The sequence below is a fragment of the Pelobates fuscus genome, chromosome 7, assembly GCF_036172605.1.
Source record: "Pelobates fuscus isolate aPelFus1 chromosome 7, aPelFus1.pri, whole genome shotgun sequence".
Classification (NCBI taxonomy): Eukaryota; Metazoa; Chordata; class Amphibia; order Anura; family Pelobatidae; genus Pelobates; species Pelobates fuscus.
The window spans coordinates 83026362-83046414 of NC_086323.1; the positions used below are offsets into that span (position 1 = coordinate 83026362).

The following is a 20053-nucleotide window of genomic DNA, read 5'->3' on the forward strand; positions in this document are numbered from 1 at the left end:
TATTTCCAGCAATATAGACTAGTGCTGGTTCTGAAACACAGAGCTACTTCCTGCAATATGAACTAGTGCTGGCTCTAGCACAGAGCTATTTCCAGCAATATAGACTAGTGCTGGTTCTGAAACACAGAGCTACTTCCTGCAACATGAACTAGTGCTGGCTCTGGCACAGAGCTACTTCCTGCAATATAAACTACTGCTGGCTCTGGCACACAGCTACTTCCTGCAATATTAACTAGTGCTGCCTCTGTCACAGAGCTACATCCTGCAATATGAACTACTGCTGGCTCTGGGACAGAGCTACTTCCTGCAATATGAACTAGTGCTGAATCTCGTACAGAACTACTTCCAACAATATAAACTAATGCTGGATCTGGCACAGAGCTATTTCCAGCAATATTGATTAGTGCTGGTTCTGAAACACACAGCTACTTCCTGCAATATAAACTAGGGCTGGATCAGGGACAGAGCTACTTCCTGCAATATGAACTAGTGCTGGCTCTGGCACAGAGCTACTTCCTGCAATATGAACTAGTGCTGGCTCTGGCACAGAGCTACTTCCTGCAATATGAACTTGTGCTGGCTCTGAAACATAGACATACTTCCTGCAATATGAACTAGTGCTGGCTCTGGGTGCAGTATGGTATGAACTACTTCCTGTAATATAAACTAGTACTGGCTCTGGCACAGAGCTACTTTCAGCAAAATAAACCAGTGCTGTATCTCACACAGAGCTACTTCCAGCATAATAAACCAGTGCTGTATCTCACACAGAGCTACTTCCAGCATAATAAACCAGTGCTGTATCTCACACAGAGCTACTTCCAGCATAATAAACCAGTGCTGTATCTCACACAGAGCTACTTCCAGCATAATAAACCAGTGCTGTATCTCACACAGAGCTACTTCCAGCATAATAAACCAGTGCTGTATCTCACACAGAGCTACTTCCAGCATAATAAACCAGTGCTGTATCTCACACAGAGCTACTTCCAGCATAATAAACCAGTGCTGTATCTCACACAGAGCTACTTCCAGCATAATAAGCCAGTGCTGTATCTCACACAGAGCTACTTCCAGCATAGTAAGCCAGTGCTGTATCTCACACAGAGCTACTTCCAGCATAATAAGCCAGTGCTGTATCTCACACAGAGCTACTTCCAGCATAATAAGCCAGTGCTGTATCTCACACAGAGCTACTTCCAGCATAATAAGCCAGTGCTGTATCTCACACAGAGCTACTTCCAGCATAATAAACCAGTGCTGTATCTCACACAGAGCTACTTCCAGCATAATAAACCAGTGCTGTATCTCACACAGAGCTACTTCCAGCATAATAAACCAGTGCTGTATCTCACACAGAGCTACTTCCAGCATAGTAAGCCAGTGCTGTATCTCACACAGAGCTACTTCCAGCATAATAAGCCAGTGCTGTATCTCACACAGAGCTACTTCCAGCATAATAAACCAGTGCTGTATCTCACACAGAGCTACTTCCAGCATAATAAGCCAGTGCTGTATCTCACACAGAGCTACTTCCAGCATAATAAACCAGTGCTGTATCTCACACAGAGCTACTTCCAGCATAATAAGCCAGTGCTGTATCTCACACAGAGCTACTTCCAGCATAATAAACCAGTGCTGTATCTCACACCGAGCTACTTCCAGCATAATAAACCAGTGCTGTATCTCACACAGAGCTACTTCCAGCATAATAAACCAGTGCTGTATCTCACACAGAGCTACTTCCAGCATAATAAGCCAGTGCTGTATCTCACACAGAGCTACTTCCAGCATAATAAACCAGTGCTGTATCTCACACAAAGCTACTTCCAGCATAATAAACCAGTGCTGTATCTCACACAGAGCTACTTCCAGCATAATAAGCCAGTGCTGTATCTCACACAGAGCTACTTCCAGCATAATAAACCAGTGCTGTATCTCACACAGAGCTACTTCCAGCATAATAAGCCAGTGCTGTATCTCACACAGAGCTACTTCCAGCATAATAAACCAGTGCTGTATCTCACACAGAGCTACTTCCAGCATAATAAACCAGTGCTGTATCTCACACAGAGCTACTTCCAGCATAATAAGCCAGTGCTGTATCTCACACAGAGCTACTTCCAGCATAATAAACCAGTGCTGTATCTCACACAGAGCTACGTCCAGCATAATAAACCAGTGCTGTATCTCACACAGAGCTACTTCCAGCATAATAAGCCAGTGCTGTATCTCACACAGAGCTACTTCCAGCATAATAAACCAGTGCTGTATCTCACACAGAGCTACTTCCAGCATAATAAACCAGTGCTGTATCTCACACAGAGCTACTTCCAGCATAGTAAGCCAGTGCTGTATCTCACACAGAGCTACTTCCAGCATAATAAACCAGTGCTGTATCTCACACAGAGCTACTTCCAGCATAATAAGCCAGTGCTGTATCTCACACAGAGCTACTTCCAGCATAATAAACCAGTGCTGTATCTCACACAGAGCTACTTCCAGCATAATAAACCAGTGCTGTATCTCACACAGAGCTACTTCCAGCAATATGAACTTGTGCTGTCTCTGAAACATAGACCTACTTCCAGCAATATGAACTGGTGCTGACTCTGGCACAGCAATATATATACTAGTGGTGAGCTACTTCTGAGAATACACACTAGTAACAAAGTGGCTCCTAAACCAGTCTTTAAGATGTAGAAATAGTGATGTTTTGTTCGTGTCCCCACAAGGACAGAATAGATCGGGAGCGTTCTAAAAATCTTACACATCAATGCTGACACTAACACAGAACAAATTCTAATAGTACAAACTAGTACTAGTATTTCACTATCAGAACTTTGGCTTTAGCTCAGAGCTACTTCCAATATTACAACAAAGCACTAGTTCTGGCATGGAGCAACCAGCATCCAGACCTTGGACTTTTCTGTTATGAAACTACCTTTAACAGTACAATTTAAATGCTGAATCTGGCTAAGAGCTATTTTTTATTTTTGTAATTAAACAGTACATCTTAGTGCTGGTTCTAGCATGGTGAGTCTTAAAGCAATGCAACATTGTGATCGCTTTAACTTTAAGCTACTAACAAAAATGCAAGTTTTTTTTATATTTCAGGCATGGAGATAACTATCAGCAACATTCTTTGCTCTGCGTAGGGGTCTACATATTTACTACCAACATTTAACTAGTCAGGCATGGGATGTAGCGCACGTGGTATCACAGAACATGTGTAAATGCAAGTGTATGAAAATGTCTATCGTTTTTACAGTTTAAAGTAGTGGTGGGGCTGGTTAATTAAAAATGTCGTTATTTCCTTAGGCACTTACATTGGACACTTGGAACAAGACAGTATTGTATGGGCCTTCATTTTCCATTATGGAACCTGAAATTAGATTTATATTGAGGGCATGTTGTGAGTGCTGAACACTGTACGTTCAATGAGTGTCTGTTGTGGGATTTGAATAGAGATTAAGTATGAGATACCATTACATTTTTGTGAAAATTCTTCTTGGAGCACTGCATAACAATGTGAATACATATATTCAGATTGGTTCCATTTTTTTTTTATGTTACATAAAGAGGTAGACATGTGTATATATGTATATGTATATGTATGTGTATATATATATATATATATATATATATATATATGGGGGGGATTGAGGAAAGTGTCTCATCTTTTAAGTTTCACATTCTTTGAGATACTTATTAAAGTGGTCTAGATGTGAGCAATCACCATGGAGACCAGTAGAACCAGCAGGCACATTCTATTCCATTGGTGCCTGCTTAAATAAAACATATTAAACCCTTATGAATTTGTTCCGTCTCTACATATAGTTTATATATAAATGAAAATGATACACCTGCATCTGTCCATACATGCTGTACCTCCTCCACTATTGCTCAGCAAGTGCTTTAAAATAATAAACTCCTAATCTTATCTCACCACAGGTATCAAACTGGTTCGGAAATAAGCGAATCCGCTACAAGAAGAACATAGGTAAATTTCAAGAGGAAGCCAATATTTATGCTGCCAAAACAGCTGTGACTGCTACCAATGTGTCAGTTCACGGAAGTCAAGCCAATTCGCCCTCAACTCCCAGTTCTGCTGGTTAGTTTATGTTTTTTTGTTTTCTTTTGTTTGTTGCAGTTTTTATTTTATTTTTACCTCTGAGTTTTCTTTACTATGCTCTTTGTTCTCTTATTCTCCATGTCGTCTTCTGATCCCTCTCTATTGCTCCCCTTTCCTTGCCCTTTCCTTCTTTTCTCTCTTATCCTCCTTTCGGTTCTCCCCAGCATTACAACATCTTTCTCTGGTTTTTTTTTTGTTGGTTTTTTTTGTTTTCTTTTTTGTTTTCTTTTTTTCTTTCTTTATTTTTTTTGTTTGTATTTGGATGTCTTTTCTTTGCTTTACCCTGCTTGTTTTCCAGATTAGATTCCCACTGTGTGAATATATTATCATGATGTCTGATGTCTATTATTTTCCACATTTTATTATTCTGGTGATAATTGTGGTGTGAGATTTTAAAATGTTTCACTAAAGAATGGTTTGGCCCCAGTCCAAAATAGCTTACTGTCTCTTCGTATCAAACAAAATAGGTAATAATTAGATTGTCCCTTCGTATTTCACTGTGTTTGTGAAGTGTATACTTCCTGCTGGAATTTCTGATTCTTCTAATTCACAGCATTAAACCTAGTACTGAATGACTACTGTTATGCCTCTTAACATGTATTTATTTTGTCAGAATATAAATAGTTCAAGGTTTTTGGAAAACGTGCACTAGATGTGTGCAAGGTACTACCATTGTTTTGTGTGCTCTGAGGTTCATTCAGTCACAAATTGTAACACCAGCTACAACTGTGTTTAGAGTGGCAGCCAAATCTACATTTACAACCACTTAACATGATCTCGTTAGCGCAAAGTACTGAACTCCCTTAAAGGGGAAAAAATGCATTTTGCAGATTGAAGCCTGTGGTTTTATACTGACCATTTTTTTTTAATCACAATTATATTCTTATTACATATATCATCTCTTTGCACTGAAAAATATCCTAAGGCATGCGAAGATAGAATTTGTGAATGAAGTCAACATGAAAACAGAAGTGTATTTATTTACAATATTGAGAAAAAGAGTTTTTAGGCTATTTCGGGCAAGTTTTTTGAGTGTGAGTGATTTTTGGGCAGGTTATAATGAGTAAAGCTAAGTACCACAGCAGGAGTGTAGCAAGTCAGTGAGGGGTCCCATTATTTAAAGGGTTTAGTCACCAAAACAACTTTGACTTAATGAAGCCGTTTTAGTTTACAAATCATGCCACTTCAGTCTCACTGCTCAATTATCTATCATTTAGGAGTTACATTACATCACTTGCTTTTTTCAATTCAGCTCTACACAAAGCCAACGTGAAAAAATAATTTTGCCTTCAATAATAATGCACAGTGTGTTTACTTTAGAAGTTTGTATCTCCTGCTATGTTAATTGAAGTTTAATCACACACAGGAGACCTCTGCATGCTCAAGCATGTTTCTAAAGCAGGTGATAATACATTCTAAATTAAACAGATTGTGCCATAAAGAAAGTTTTCGATCTCTCGTTACAGAAAACGTGTAGGGAGAGAGTGCTTGTCACATGCAGGGGAAGGTGTAACTAGGGCAGCATAAACAGAAATGATGTAACTCCTAAGTGGCAGAAAATTGAGCAGTTAGGCTGCAGTGGCGTGATCTATTCACCAAAACCACCCCATTAAGCTTAAGTTGTTTTGATGCTTATAATGTTCTTCTAATAATAATTATTACGCACTCTATCAATGTGAAAGTGTCTGACATTATTTAATCCTAGACATGGTGGCAACATTCGTTCTAATGTGTAAACCTTTCTTGAACTTAATTAGCATTTTGTACGCGGATACTGGGTGCAGATTAATCTGTTGGATATTTTATAAGTGATATAATTGACGTCCCCATCTTTCCTAAAAGTGATGGGAGTAACACATGACCACTCCAAGTTGTCAAGTCATTATGTTTTGAGGTATTTCGAGGTAAATGTTTAGGGAGTTTGTTTAGTTTACAGCAGGTTATTTTCAAATTGGAAGCTTTCATATTTTCATACTTTGCATCAGGTTAATACTTGCATATTAATATCTGAAATTGTGTTGCTTCTCCGAAGCAGGAATTCAAATTTTTCCTAGAAAAAAAGTACTCTTACCATCACTGAAATTGGTTATCAAGGAGAGATTAGTCCACATTAAACTGGGCTGATGAACCAGCAGTGTTATTGATGTAGTGAATGGAGTTAAAGAAATAACTGGACAAAGGAGTTGCGTTTTATTTCCATATAAGTAATGAGCTGTGATATCCAAATCCTTCGGGCAAAATCTGACAAGTTGCCATGTGCACATCGTGCATATGCATCGTCCCTGTCCAGCAGTGCATCTTTCAGGTTTCAAATAAATTAATGATGTAATACATTTATCTGTTCCAACAGGCTGCTAGCTGAGCAGAGCACTCAGGCCAACTCTAAGCAGCCCTGTTACACACCCAAAGGTCTAGAATCACTGTGTGTTGGTTGTGCTTGGTTTAGTGAGTTCAATGCGACATTTAATTTTGAATGGAAGCCACAATTAATTGCCTAAAATGGAATGCAAATCTGTCTTGAAGCCTGCTTGAATGCGGAGTGTGTGGAATGTATATAGTTTTTTTCCTCAATGGAAAACTCAGTTGGTTTAAAAATTAAAAAGGAAATGACAAGAAATTCCATATTTTTAACATTGCCTTAATAATGATACATATATTCAAACCAAAAAGTTGGAAATAGGTTGCGCTACAAAGAAAATAATGAATAATGGTAATATACTCACATAAAATGTAAAAGGCAAGAGAATATATAGATACTATTCCTAATACTTAGTAAACTTCTTTAGAGTCCAGTTGACCTGTAGAGACTTTGATATGTAATGAGTCCAATGGGGTACTGGATCTTCTAGTGCTGGAGTTATCTTGACTCAATTTTGGATATCTGGATATAAAAAGACAAAAAGTACTCCAATAGTGCAGACTGCGAGCTGACAGGTAAAAAATATATATTCCAACAGGGAGGTAATCCACTCACCTATTCGAGAGCATGAACTAGCTCAAGTATTTCTGGCATTCAGTGGTGTCAATCCCCCACTGGTAGGATATAGGTGTTGATAATCTTTTATCTCTCTATATACTGAGGAGCTCTTCAGATTATCAACACCTATATCCTACCAGTGGGGGATTGACGCCACTGAATGCCAGAAATACTTGAGCTAGTTCATGCTCTCGAATAGGTGAGTGGATTACCTCCCTGTTGGAATATATATTTTTTACATGTCAGCTCGCAGTCTGCACTATTGGAGTACTTTTTGTCTTTTTATATCCACATATCCAAAATTGAGTCAAGATAACTCCAGCACTAGAAGATCCAGTACCCTATTTGACTCATCACATATCAAAGTCTCTACAGGTCAACTGGACTCTAAAGAAGTTTACTAAGTATTAGGACTATTATCTACACATTCTCTTGCCTTTTACATTTTATGTGAGTATATTACCATTATTCATTATTTTCTTTGTAGCGCAACCTATTTCCAACTTTTTGTTTTGCTATTTTCTTTGAGGGTATGTGAGGGAACCTCATATTTATAGGTTGCAGCTTTACATTCGTTTTAGCTTCTATCCGATCATATAGCGCTGATCCAATATCTATTTGTTTGACATACATTCAAACGCTTGATAAATAAGAGAACCGCTTATTGCGCTAATCTTGTATTAGCTGATCTCTCTGTGGTTTAGTATCATTTGCATTTCTCACTATATAAGATAAACACAAATGATTGTGCCGGCTGCTTATTTTGTCAGAGTAAGACTGATGTTTTTGTGAATGGGATTGGAATACTCGATAAAGCCACTTTCCTGATAGGTTGGTCAGTTGCCCAAGGAGTAAAAATGGCTTTCAGCTATGCCAAATAAAAATAACATTTTTGTTAAATGTATGAAAAATATGTGCATTGCGGCTCATAAATATTCAAGTAAACAACCGTGGCTGACTTTACAGCTTAGTCTTGGCACCACATTTCGTATCCGGTGGGAATGCCCAGTTATCTGCCCCATCAAGACAAACATTAAATTAGTTACAATAAATACAATTCCTTGCTATTCTCATTTTAAGCTCTGCCAAAAATCTCTTCCCATTATTTTGAAGGTAACTTCTCTTCTTCCCATTAAATGCTGAACTGGAAAATAAAAGAAGTCCACACCCTTTAATACCTTGGGTAGGCGAGTATTTGTGTCTATGGTCCATCGTTATGAACTTCCGAAGTGTTGCTTCCTTTTTCAGATGGAATCATCTCATTCTCCTCTCTCGTGTCTTGTTTTTTTGTTTTTTTTCTCGACCTGTGAAAATGAGCTTACATGTGGTTAATTTATTATTCGTATTTACATATTTACATTACGTATTTACATATTCCGCAGCATTTTGCAAGAAGAGAAAGTGGTGAGGAACAAGCTTACAATGTATTAGGTTTATAAATATAATCGTATTTACAGTAAAGATATATGCAAAAATACATTTAATTAAAATGCACTTGAGTTTGAAGTTCCTGCATATGCTGGAAGTGCCCTGGCTTTGAATCTTCTGCAGGGATCACTGCCCAGACCAGGAGGTGACTCTGTCATTAAGCACTTTTTACTGAGCAACCTCATTTGCTTCTGGGACTAAATCTCAGTAACATTTTTTTTTTTATTGGCATCACATACAACTTTATTTTTTGGAGAGGAAAAAAGGAAGGCTTTATGAGCAAAAATACTTTGTTTACAAAATAAAACGTAAAAAAAATAACAAGACAACCCACCTGTAACATAAACTACTTTTTGCACTTATTGTGTGTCTATGTAAACATTAAAGTAGGAAAAAACAACGAGGAAGTTAATTTTTATATTTATGTACTACGTATTGCTTATATGTGGTGCGATTGTAGTCTTTTATAAAAAATAATGTAACGTATTTCTTGGTGTGCTTAGCGGTTTTCATTTTAATATTAGAAAAGAGTGAGCTTCTGGTTTGTGACCTAATAAAAATAGTATTGATTAAGTCGTAATTTTCAGAAGTATTGATCTTTGTTGTATTGCTAGACTGTTGCGGCTCTCTTCATTTGAGTGTATAAAGTAGGGTTCCTCTGGGACCAGGTGACGGTCTCCTGGTAATGAAATAAAATACACAGACTGAGGGTAGTTCAAGGCACTTTCAAAGAGACACATAAATAGCAAAGTGACCTAATCTGATATTGAAGGTGAGAAATGCAGGGGAATGCGCCAGTTCTCCTGTGCAAGCCGCTTTAATCAGCAAAGTTACACTAGGGAGAACACCAGGTATCAAATAGCCTTTTACAATTCAAGCCATCATTGTTATGGCAAAAATGAGAACAGGGGCTCCTAAAAAAATACAGCTTAATTTTGCTTCTGATAATAAATTCTAGACATTTTAAAAGAGAAATCATATGAATTGATGTGCTGGGGGAAAAAAGGGGCCTTAATGGTCATGGCGCTCTCAGTTTTAATATTCTTTTGCATACCTGGATCGGCAACTTGACATCAGGAACCAATTGACTTTTTTGGTATCCTGGTTGGAACATAATTGGGCCTTGTACCTGAACTGTTGGTAGTCATTGGTGAAGACCACTGCACCAGATAGAAAACAAATGTGTTTTCTATGCCTGTAACTTTAACCTCAGGTTTATATTGGTATTTTACTGAAAGACTTGCTCCTGGACGCTGTGTTTTAGTTTCTACTTCCTTTTGCCTCTTTAACCTCTTAAGGACACATGACATGTGTGACATGTCATGATTCCCTTTTATTCCAGACGTTTGGTCCTTAAGGGGTTAAAGGGACACTGTAGGCACCCAGACCTCTTCAGCTAATTGAAGTAGTCTGGGTGCAGTGTCCCTTTTGCACCTACTGCTGCAATGTTAAACATTGCATTTCCAAAGAAACTGCAATGACATTGCAGTACAGTCTGCCCACAGTGGCTGTCTATCAGACAGCCACTACAGGGCTTCCTGAATTGGAATGGACCTTTGGTCCGGTATCTGATGCTGGACGTCCTCACTCTCTGCATGAGGAGCTCGAGCGTTAGATTTTACCCCATAGGATAGCATTATTGCTATGGGGAAATCCTAATTCATTGCCGTCCATGGGCGGAGCCTGACCCAGCGCCAAGGGACATCGGCGCTGGATTCAGGTACATAACTGAAGGGGTTTTAACCCCTTCAGACCCGCGTGAGAGGGAGGAGGCACTTTAGGACCCTATATTGCCAGGAAAACGGCTTTGTTTTCCTGGCACTATATAATCCCTTTAAGACTTTGGGGTAACAACCATGTTTGTGGTTTGTTTTTTGTTTTGTTTTGCTTTTTACAGGTCCCTTAGAGTTTGATTGCAGCTTTATTTAATAATGATCGTTGAGACGCTTTATTTTTTTGTTCCTTGACTATTCTTTATTTATTTGCTATATTACTATAGGTTTATAAAGTGTCAATCTGACATGATTTTAATTATGCAGTATATTTATACTATTTTGTCAGTGATGTAGCAACTAGAAGTCTGCTTTTGACTCCGTGTTCCATCCATAGGATTTGTTACTGAAGAGCTTATTTGAATAAACTCTGTGAGTGGCAGGCCTTTTGTGAGTTAAAATATCTTGTAAACTAACAGAGAGATTAACTGTTAAATCTTTCATTCACAACTTATTGCATATATTTTATCAAATTAAATAAAATTGGATTTGTAATGGTAATATCTCTCTTGGATTTTGTGCTCAGAATGCAATCTTTGCAAATGACTGCTATTTTGTAAACATGCCTTAATAATTTACACAGTTTTCATGCATTTAGGTGAGCACTGTGTTCCTTTGTGCTCCACAATTTTGGCTCAGCCCTCCAGCACAGAAGGGAATAAGCATGCCATTATAAATACTGATATTCTGGTTGTAAATGTCCTACTAGTGTGTTCTGTTGGTTGTGAAATTAGAATCAAGTGCAGCTCTGTGAAATAGTAAAATACTTTTTTTTTAATGCAGTTGTTCGTTTTAAATTGTGGTTGTTTTATGGATTTACAGATTGGAAAGTAATGTTCCTTGGTTTTGTGAGATCAGAATAAAGGTTGCTTGCTGTGAGAGTTATTCAAAGAGGCATCTTTAATTTTTAAAGATGAAATTTTTTTGTTCTGCAGTTATCCAGAAGGCAGGGCCGTAGTGAGATAAAATCCTAAACCAGCAATTATTTTTTTAATTTTAAGGTATATGGTCAGACTGGAAAATTTCAGCAAGTTTGGATTTCTGCTTCCCTACCTAAATTTAAAGGGGCACTGTTACTTCCCCTTAATGGTTTTGAAAAGGATATCCATATAACAAATTTTGGTTTTATGAAGTGTAAAACAAAAAGAAAAAATGTAGAAATTCACTCCTCTTTAAGTTGCAACTGGGAGCATCCATCGTGGCTCTCTCTCAATCCGTTATAAGCTCTGTACTTTACAGCTGGCAGTATACAGACGAGAAATTAACATGCTTTGATATCTCTGCAACATTCGCCCTAGCCTTCTCTGAACTGTTTTATGATGTCATGTGCTAAACCGTCAATATGATTTAAAAAAACTAAACAAAAAAAACCCCAGAAGATCTAATGGAACAAAAAACGAACACACGTGATTTTCAAAGTGTGTTTCCACTGATGCAGTTTCAGGAGTGACATTCCCCCTTTAACAATGACCTTGTCTGTTCTTCACAGTTCCTAAGTTAGTAAATAAGGCTACTTCTTATATGTAAGATTTTGCGTACGGACGATGTCTGCCACTGACCTCTGCATGCACTGTCACTTTAGATGTCATGTCCACTATATTGTATTGTTTTGTTGTGCTGCGCTGCGATACTGGTTGGTCATTCTATTAAAGCACGTTAGGACTGGTTAAGCAGGAAGTTCACATAGGTTTCCATACTTACTGTAAGCACAATATATGGGATATAGGATTCTGCATCCTGAATGAAGCTGGAATGGCAAAACCTATATGGAAGAGGCTGGAGAACAGTTAAAGCTACACTTCTCCAAGGTTAGCTACAGATAGTTGGTTTTGTGTGTGTGGTTTTTCTCCCTATTTTAACAATTAATAATGTTTAAACCATAAGTCACATGTGGACATAAAGAATATGCTCCACTTTGGACCATTTCCGAATGCTTTACATCAATTAGTGGAGCTGTTTTTTGAAGCTTCTTTATCTCTATTTATACTGTGTTTCGCCGAACATAGATTTGCAGGATTCCATGCTCGAGTGAACTGGTCTGTTTGGGGAAATTCCCCTAATATACACCTGCTTTCTAGCACACATTTTTCCCCGAAATAAGTCATCCCCCGAAAATAAGCCCTAATAAGACCCGGTCTTATTTTAGGGGAAAGACGGGTAGTGCGCAGACACAACATGCAAATTACTGCTGCCTGAAACCATATCACAACCATATCTTGATGAATTCTATTTTTATAAATATCTGTACTTACAGTATTCAACATAAAATGATATTGTCAATCAGTAACACAAATGTGAATAGTTTCCTATATGTTTTCATTATCTGTTTTGCATGAATTTTTTAGCGAACTTTAAAGAATTAAAAAGCCCCACTGACCACGCATTTAAGTGGTAAATTGTGGTCATAATATAGTGTGATGGACATGTTTGGGTTTTTAACTATGCATCATAAATATCTAAAAGGAATGCAATTGCATTCACGATAAGTCTGCAAGGCAAACGGTTGAACCTTCAACTACGCTAGATGAACATGGAAATAACACCTTTCTCTTTTTTGGGGGCCATTTAAGATTGTTTATTATTAATTCAGTGGCCATAGTATCTGTTAAAAATGTGGATTACAGTTCGTATACAAGGCCTGGTCAACTAAGCCTCTCATACTTGTTCAATTGAGAACCACTGATTTAGGTAGTGTTAACGTCCATGTATCAGTCGCTGATTTTAAGCCTGAAAGTATCAAAAACAAATAAGAACTTTTAAATGACACCCAATATGTTAGGCACAAAATATGAGCCCCCCCTCCTTGGTGTTCTCCAAATATGACTAAACACAGCAAGAAGTACAAAATATATTAGGAGGGCCGCTAGAAGTTAAAACACTCAACACCGCCTAAGTGTATACGAACACTTACAATTAAAAAGTAGGAATACAACACAATCTAAAGGCAGGTGTGTGCAGTTTAAGACCGTGCTTTGAAGTTACAAACCAAAGCTCTTTCATTTTCACGGTACAGGTTAGATGAAGATGCAGAGGAATGAAAATCAAATGCAGTTCTCTTAAAAGATATATAAAACGACTTTAAACATCAAACCATATGGTTGAATGTAATTTAACTTCAATGCACTTAAAACAAAATATATACAAAAGGTCAATAAGGCTCACAAGCAAAAAAAAACTGTATGGTTACTTTATTTCCATATTTTGTTTTCTTGTTCATATACACTTAAAGGGACAACTTAATCTAAATGAAATTGTTATGGTGCCTAGAGGTAATAGGCACTCTTATTCCAAGGTGTTAAACCTTTCTTGAACGATTTAACCCCAAAGCTGCCTCCAGTGGCGATGTCCACTTTCAGACAATCAGCGGTGGCACTCTGCACTTCCTGAAGCTGAAAATTCAGATACCAGGGGAAGAGTGGGGTTAAACTGTTAGAGAACGGTTTAACCCCTTAAATTAAGAATGCTGCCTCCTGTGACCTCCTGGCATCATAACAACCTAATTTAGATTAAGTTGTTTTGTTTTAAAAAAATACAGCATAAGTAATTAATATAACTCATTAAGCCCCGTACAAGGAAGTATTTGTTGTGTTTTTTAAAATATATTAATTAAATAATATTTAATGGAACGGATTTCCGCCAGTTTTGTGTCCATTTCTCTGTTGTATTATACTTGCTTGTTTTGAGTCTTAAAATAGTATTTAAATTCAGCATTGATGTTTGTTTCTTTGGAAGAGAAATGGCTAACACAATGGGTGTAATTGAATGTGTTTATGTGAGATAAGCAGAAAGGGGGCATTTTAGTTATTTAATTTCTATAGAGGCAAATGTCTCATTCAAGAATTAAAAAGAATGTGGAAAAATACACCAATGTTTGATGAAACAGAAAAAAAAAGAAGAAAAAATTGATTGCAAAAGAGTTGGCCATAATGAAAATAAAAATGTCAAGCATATAAATGTAAAAATGATTAGATAGAAGAATATAAGACCCCTGAGATGTGAGCCAAGATAATTGAATATAAAAAAAAATGAGCCAAATAAATCACGCTCTCTGCCTGATGTGTAAAAGAACACCGGTGAAATAAACATTTAAAGAGATCTTTAGGGTCTTACAAAAAATCATTGGTGCGCTAAACATTTGTGTATTAAATAATGCAACATTTACTGGACTATAAATGTATTTTTCCCATAATCATGTCATCTATTCTTATGTTGCTTCTAGCGATCTTGTAATTAATATATATATATATAGATATATAGATCTCCAGCACTCACATTTAAAGTATACCACTCCAATAGATAGGCAATCCAATGAGGGAGGCTGCTCTCCGGACTTAAAACTTCAGTTTATTATAATAGATTAAAAATGACGACCAACGTTTCGGTCCCCGCTCGGGACCTTCCTCAGGGTCAAATACAACAAGATAACAACACGTGTAAATAATAAGTCGGAGTTAGGTAGCACTTTTTTAATCTGCCAATTAACTGGTTAAGGCTGAAATTCCAAGGACAATCGGATAATATTAATGTAAATAAATCACTTGGACCAGATGGCATACACAGCAGGGTTTGGGAAAATAATTATTAGTGGCCAATCATCTTCAGAACCCGCACCACAAGATATGTATAGAACAGATGTGCTGCCATTATTTGAAAAGGGAATAAGATCACAGCCTGGGTATTATAGGCCTGTTAGCGTGACATCATAACTGACAGAGTGACTGAGAAATAACGTACTGCAAAAGGAAGTAAAAGTAGAATGGATTTACTAAACTTCAACATTTTGTTGTTTTATGAAAGCACTACAGGCGTTTATTTAAAGTGTTCTAAAGTATCTTTTTTGAAGCTGTTACGATTTATTTAAATGTTTCAAAACCATCTTTCATTGTAGCTTATATGTGCACATATGCTGCACATCTTCTGCTTTGAATTATATACCAATATAAAAATGGAGTAAAGGAACATCAGGACATTGAACACGGTTTTGGTGCAAAACAAAAGGCATGCATTTTAATAAATGGAATGTGATAAACAAAAGGGGACACAAAAGAAAATTGTCTGAAAATGATTAAATATATATAATATACTGATTAATTCACACCAGAAACATTTCATTGAATAAATGAGTCTGTAAACATTTTGAGAAATTTGCCTCAGTGGTTGTACCTGCTGAGAAATACAGTGTTCTTCTCCTGGGAGGGCAATGAACAGACTGCATGTCTCACAATCAAGCTGAAAGATTGATCGAGGAAGCGATCAACAAGTGCCTTCCTCGTCCTAGACATGAACGGATATCTTAAAGGAACAATATAGTGCTAGGAATGCAAACCTGTACTCCAAATGCTGTTGTGATATATTAAATAGTTAAAATATAGATTTTAAAAATGGTTTTGCTTACCCGTTGTCCAGTGCTGAGACTCCTTGGTGCTGCTGCCCACTCTGTCAATGTGGAGGCATTGCTTCCTTTGTGATCGTCCAATCCCATGCTCCTCAGCAGGGAATATTGGGGATGTGATGTGCATGCGCTCAATCCAATGCATCTCTTTGAAAAGTCTAGGTCAGGCTAGGCAAACCATTGGCACTCCAGATGTGTTATTACAGCTATAATGCTGGCAAAGCATTAGGAAGGATGCAGTTTACAACATCTGGAGTGCCAAACGTTGTCTACCTCTGGTCTTGAAATTTTGAGCATTGTAATAATGCCTATCCCATCTTTAGTGGATTAAAATCACAAAGATTTGGTTGTTGTCATTACTTGCAGAGATTTGGAAGTGATGGCAGACTTGAAATGGTTTTGTAGTTTGTCAATTTATTAATTAATTTGTTTTTCCCTGCTTGGATGACGTAAAAAAAAATTCTTACTATCGGAGTCTGGTTGGTAACTTAATTTTGACTAGTAGATAAGTAATCTTTGTATGGAATTTTCCAAGATATGAGTGCGATTTATTCTGCGTACGTGCTAATCGGTCAATAATAGTGTATTTTATGCTTCTATTGGCACGCTTTTCTACATGTTATAAAACACAAAAAAGCCCACTGCACTACAACTGTTATGACATTGTTAATGTGTTTTGCCTTACTACTTCAATATGTATGAATTATAAAATCCAAGAGTAATGCCTATCCTCAAATTTCCCATATTTAGTCCTGTACTGTAGATCTCACTGCCATTTAGCTGGATAATGAATGGTTTCTCACTCACCTTCAGTTTTTCTTACTATGGTTACTTGCTGTGTCAGAGTATAAAAATGTATTTTTCACATTTGTAGGGAAGCAGTTAAAAACACTGCAGAAAGCTTTGTGTTAAACCAGCATGCATTGAAATTACCACTGTCTTAATCTTCACCACCCAGCGGAACAATGTGCCAACTCTGCATTAACCTTCTCACTGCTATTCGCTATTCATAATAAATGTGCTTATCATGATTTAACAATTGGCAAATAATCACAGGACCGTAGAAGATTTAAAAAAATAAATAAATGTTTTTCATTGTTAAATTTCGGAACGTAAATTGGTATTAAAGGAACCTTCCTGGCACCATAACAACTTATTTTAAATATGTTGTTATGGTGTCTGGAGTCCCCTTGCGATGTCTCACCTTTTAAGTGCTAAATAATTCTTAAACAGTTTAACTCTAAAGGTATCGCCATAGGTGCCGTCCTCTCCCTCTCCTCTTCTGCTCAGATTAATGCTAAAGTATTAGCGCATGCGGTTAGGAGCCGTCACTGATGGGTCATTGAGAGTAAATCAAAGAAATGTACATGTTTTAAATGGTGGACAGTGATAGTCTGTGAGCATTGGCTGACGCTCTAAGCTAATCAATGCCACCTCCTCATTGCTCACGCTAATGTTTCCACATTGGCCCAAGCAAAAGAGGAGAGAGGTCGGTATCTGTGGACAAATCCTTTGTGTTGAACAATTAAACACTTAAAGTTAAGACTGCACTGAGAGACTTCAGAGACCACAACAACTTAATTAGTCTGAACTAGAATTCCTAAAACTTTTAATTGCCTTTTTTTTCTTCAGTCTTACTCCACTATTTTCAAAACAAAGTAATTTTGAATGATCACTACAGGTTCAGCTTTTATTTATTATTTTTCTTTTTTTAAATATCCTTTTTTGGAGCACGATTTGTTAATGCCTAGATTGTTGATCTTTGATTTAGAACCCCTACCTTGGACTTGGTGTACTTTGGAAATGTGTATGTTTCTGGGATTTCTTTACCTAACTAGTTGGGTAATTAAGGCACTGCGGAAAAAAGTCATAGAGGCCATACTGTGAACTTTGTAGTGCAAGTGAAATATTAAATTAATATCCAGCCATGTTGATCCTATTTTATTTTTTTTATTTTTTTTAAGGATTCACAGAAGCTAGGGACTGCACTCATGTAAAACTGCAATACTATTATCTATTGATGGCAAATCTCCAATTATACTTTAGAATCATATGCAAAGAATACTGGCGCACACAATCCTCAAAGTGCAGATTTTAGTATGAACATCAAGCAGTCTTGACCACGTTTTGGCCATACAATGTGGTCTTTGTCAGTGACATTGTGTGTCCAAAGCATTGTCATGGCTGCTTGATGATCCTATTTATTTTAATGTCAAACTGAAAATAGTGGACAAGATGGGCTCTGTTAGTTAATACGTCAACTGTAGTTCCTATTTAAGACTCAGGGGAGAAGCCTTGTTTTCCAACCTTTCCTTCTAAAGTTAAAAGAAGTATCATTGAGTAGATATTTAATACCAGCTATACACTATGTCTTGCTTGAAAATGGACAGAAAACATCAGTTTATCCTTTCTGTCTAAACACATTATTACATGACGTTCATGAGAAGCCATGTGGTGAAAAATTTCAAGCTGCATATTATGATTGCTGTCGTAGTTAAATGCTAATGCCCACAATGATTGCGCCACACTCAGGGCGGATATCCTTGAAATTGCTGGTTTTGTGTTGTGTCTCATTCAGGAAGCAAACAGATGGAACGCGGGGCTGTGCAACCACAAAACAAAATGCAGTTCCTGTCACCACAGAACCTCGGTTAGTACGCATGGTCCACAGGACACGTGCACGTGACTTTGGTCTTAAGTTTTGTGCCTTTATTGGTGTCTCGACTGTTGGTATTTTTTATTTTGGGTACTCGTTTAACATTTCCATTCATCCATACGTAATTCCATGCTTTAGCCATGGTATTATGAGGCTACCTAAGGAAGTTCTGTCAACAGACCAAGTTTCCATACAATACTTATCCTTGTGGTTGGGAAGTCATTAAAATACCTTTCTTAATGGCTGCATAATGATTTTTCTCTCTCTGTATAAGTTGAACTTGGCAGCATTATGGAGACTTTGATAATTACATGCAGTAATTATTGTATGCTATGAAGTTATGTTTTTTCCCCATCAAGAAAGCACGGTAAAATACATCATCAGTTATGGAAGTTTTGTATTGGATATGTTAAATAGACGAGACAAAAAGGAGGATAAGATATATATGATTTAGTATTTTTCCATGAGATTTTTGTAGATTTAAAAAAAAATAATAATAAAAAAACTTGGAATGCATCATTACAATGGACAATCGCTAACTGAGCATGCCACTAGGGAGGGGTAACATCCAGAGGAAAATGTAGGTCAAAAATCACTTCCATGATGTTAAATGTGTATCCTAACATTCATGTGCAAAGTCAAATGAGCAGATAAAGGGGGGAAAAAAGGCTAGGGTCACAGCAAATATTAATTTTGTAGAGTAACAAGAAGGAAATATATCCAGTACATCTACAAAAAACAAACCAGATAAAGCCAATGTTTTTGCACAGTCTGTGAATTTGCCATATTGATTGAATTTTTGATGTTTGAACAGAACATAGGAACGTGAGTTGACCTTAATTTGTACATTGTTTTAAGGGTTGCATTTCCTGGTGTGTGTTTTTTTTTTTTTTTTTGTAATTATGAGGTGGAATTGAATTTCATCTTCCAATGTATTGGTGCATGTTTGACCTTTACTTCAGGGATGACATTTTTTGGTCTGTATTGAACGTGTGACCTTCTTGTTTTTGATTGGTTGGTGTGTTTTTTTTGTGTTTTTTTTTGTGGAAATGTTAGAAATCCATATAAACGTAAAAAATAAAAATTTTCCCCTCCAGTTAAGGTTGTTTTATGACTTCCAGATCAGATATGTGTGGGTTGTTACGTTGTGCTTTTTGGTGATTTTATAGTATTCCATTTTTTAAATATATTTATTTATTTTTTAGTCTAGAACAACCAAATATGTAGCCTTTGAACATTGAAGTTCAGTCTACAGTTATATATCCAAGTCACTGTGTAGATTACCATAACAGAGACACTTCAAATGTGTTTTTGTGGTTCTTCTCAAACTTTGTTTTGGGAGTTAAAGGTATATGTAAACTTCGTATTAACTCACACCTTTTCATTGCCTTATGTTTAAGAAAACTGACTAATAAATTGAATCCAGAGGTCAAATTTCAAACCTGCAAACTACAGCCAAAATCCATGACATTTCTCTTTTATTTATACACAAGAACCAAAGGATGGATACGCACTAAATAAGGTAGACAACATATTAAAAGCAGCAGGCACTTTTAATTAGGTGCTCCCTCAATACCCCAAAAAATTAACAGACTATCAACAAAACACGACAAGCTGCACCTTATGATATAAAAGTAATATATTGATTAGAAAATTATGGGAAAAGTCCCTATTATTGCCTAGTTCTTTAAAA

The 20053-nt window shown here is 36.9% G+C and overlaps 1 protein-coding gene across 4 annotated transcripts in view; it reads left to right on the forward strand.

Moving 5' to 3' along the window:
- The window catches only part of LOC134567964 (pre-B-cell leukemia transcription factor 1), a 132265-nt gene that overhangs the window by 103501 nt on the left and 8711 nt on the right, over window positions 1-20053 (forward strand). For 2 of the 4 annotated variants that reach the window (XM_063426144.1, XM_063426146.1), the window contains exon 6: window positions 3955-4114. In XM_063426144.1, the coding sequence (XP_063282214.1) occupies window positions 3955-4114 (160 nt within the window). Of the gene's footprint in view, window positions 1-3954; window positions 4115-18282; window positions 18355-20053 lie in introns of all 4 variants that reach the window. The other 2 variants (XM_063426143.1, XM_063426145.1) reach the window with 2 other exon arrangements.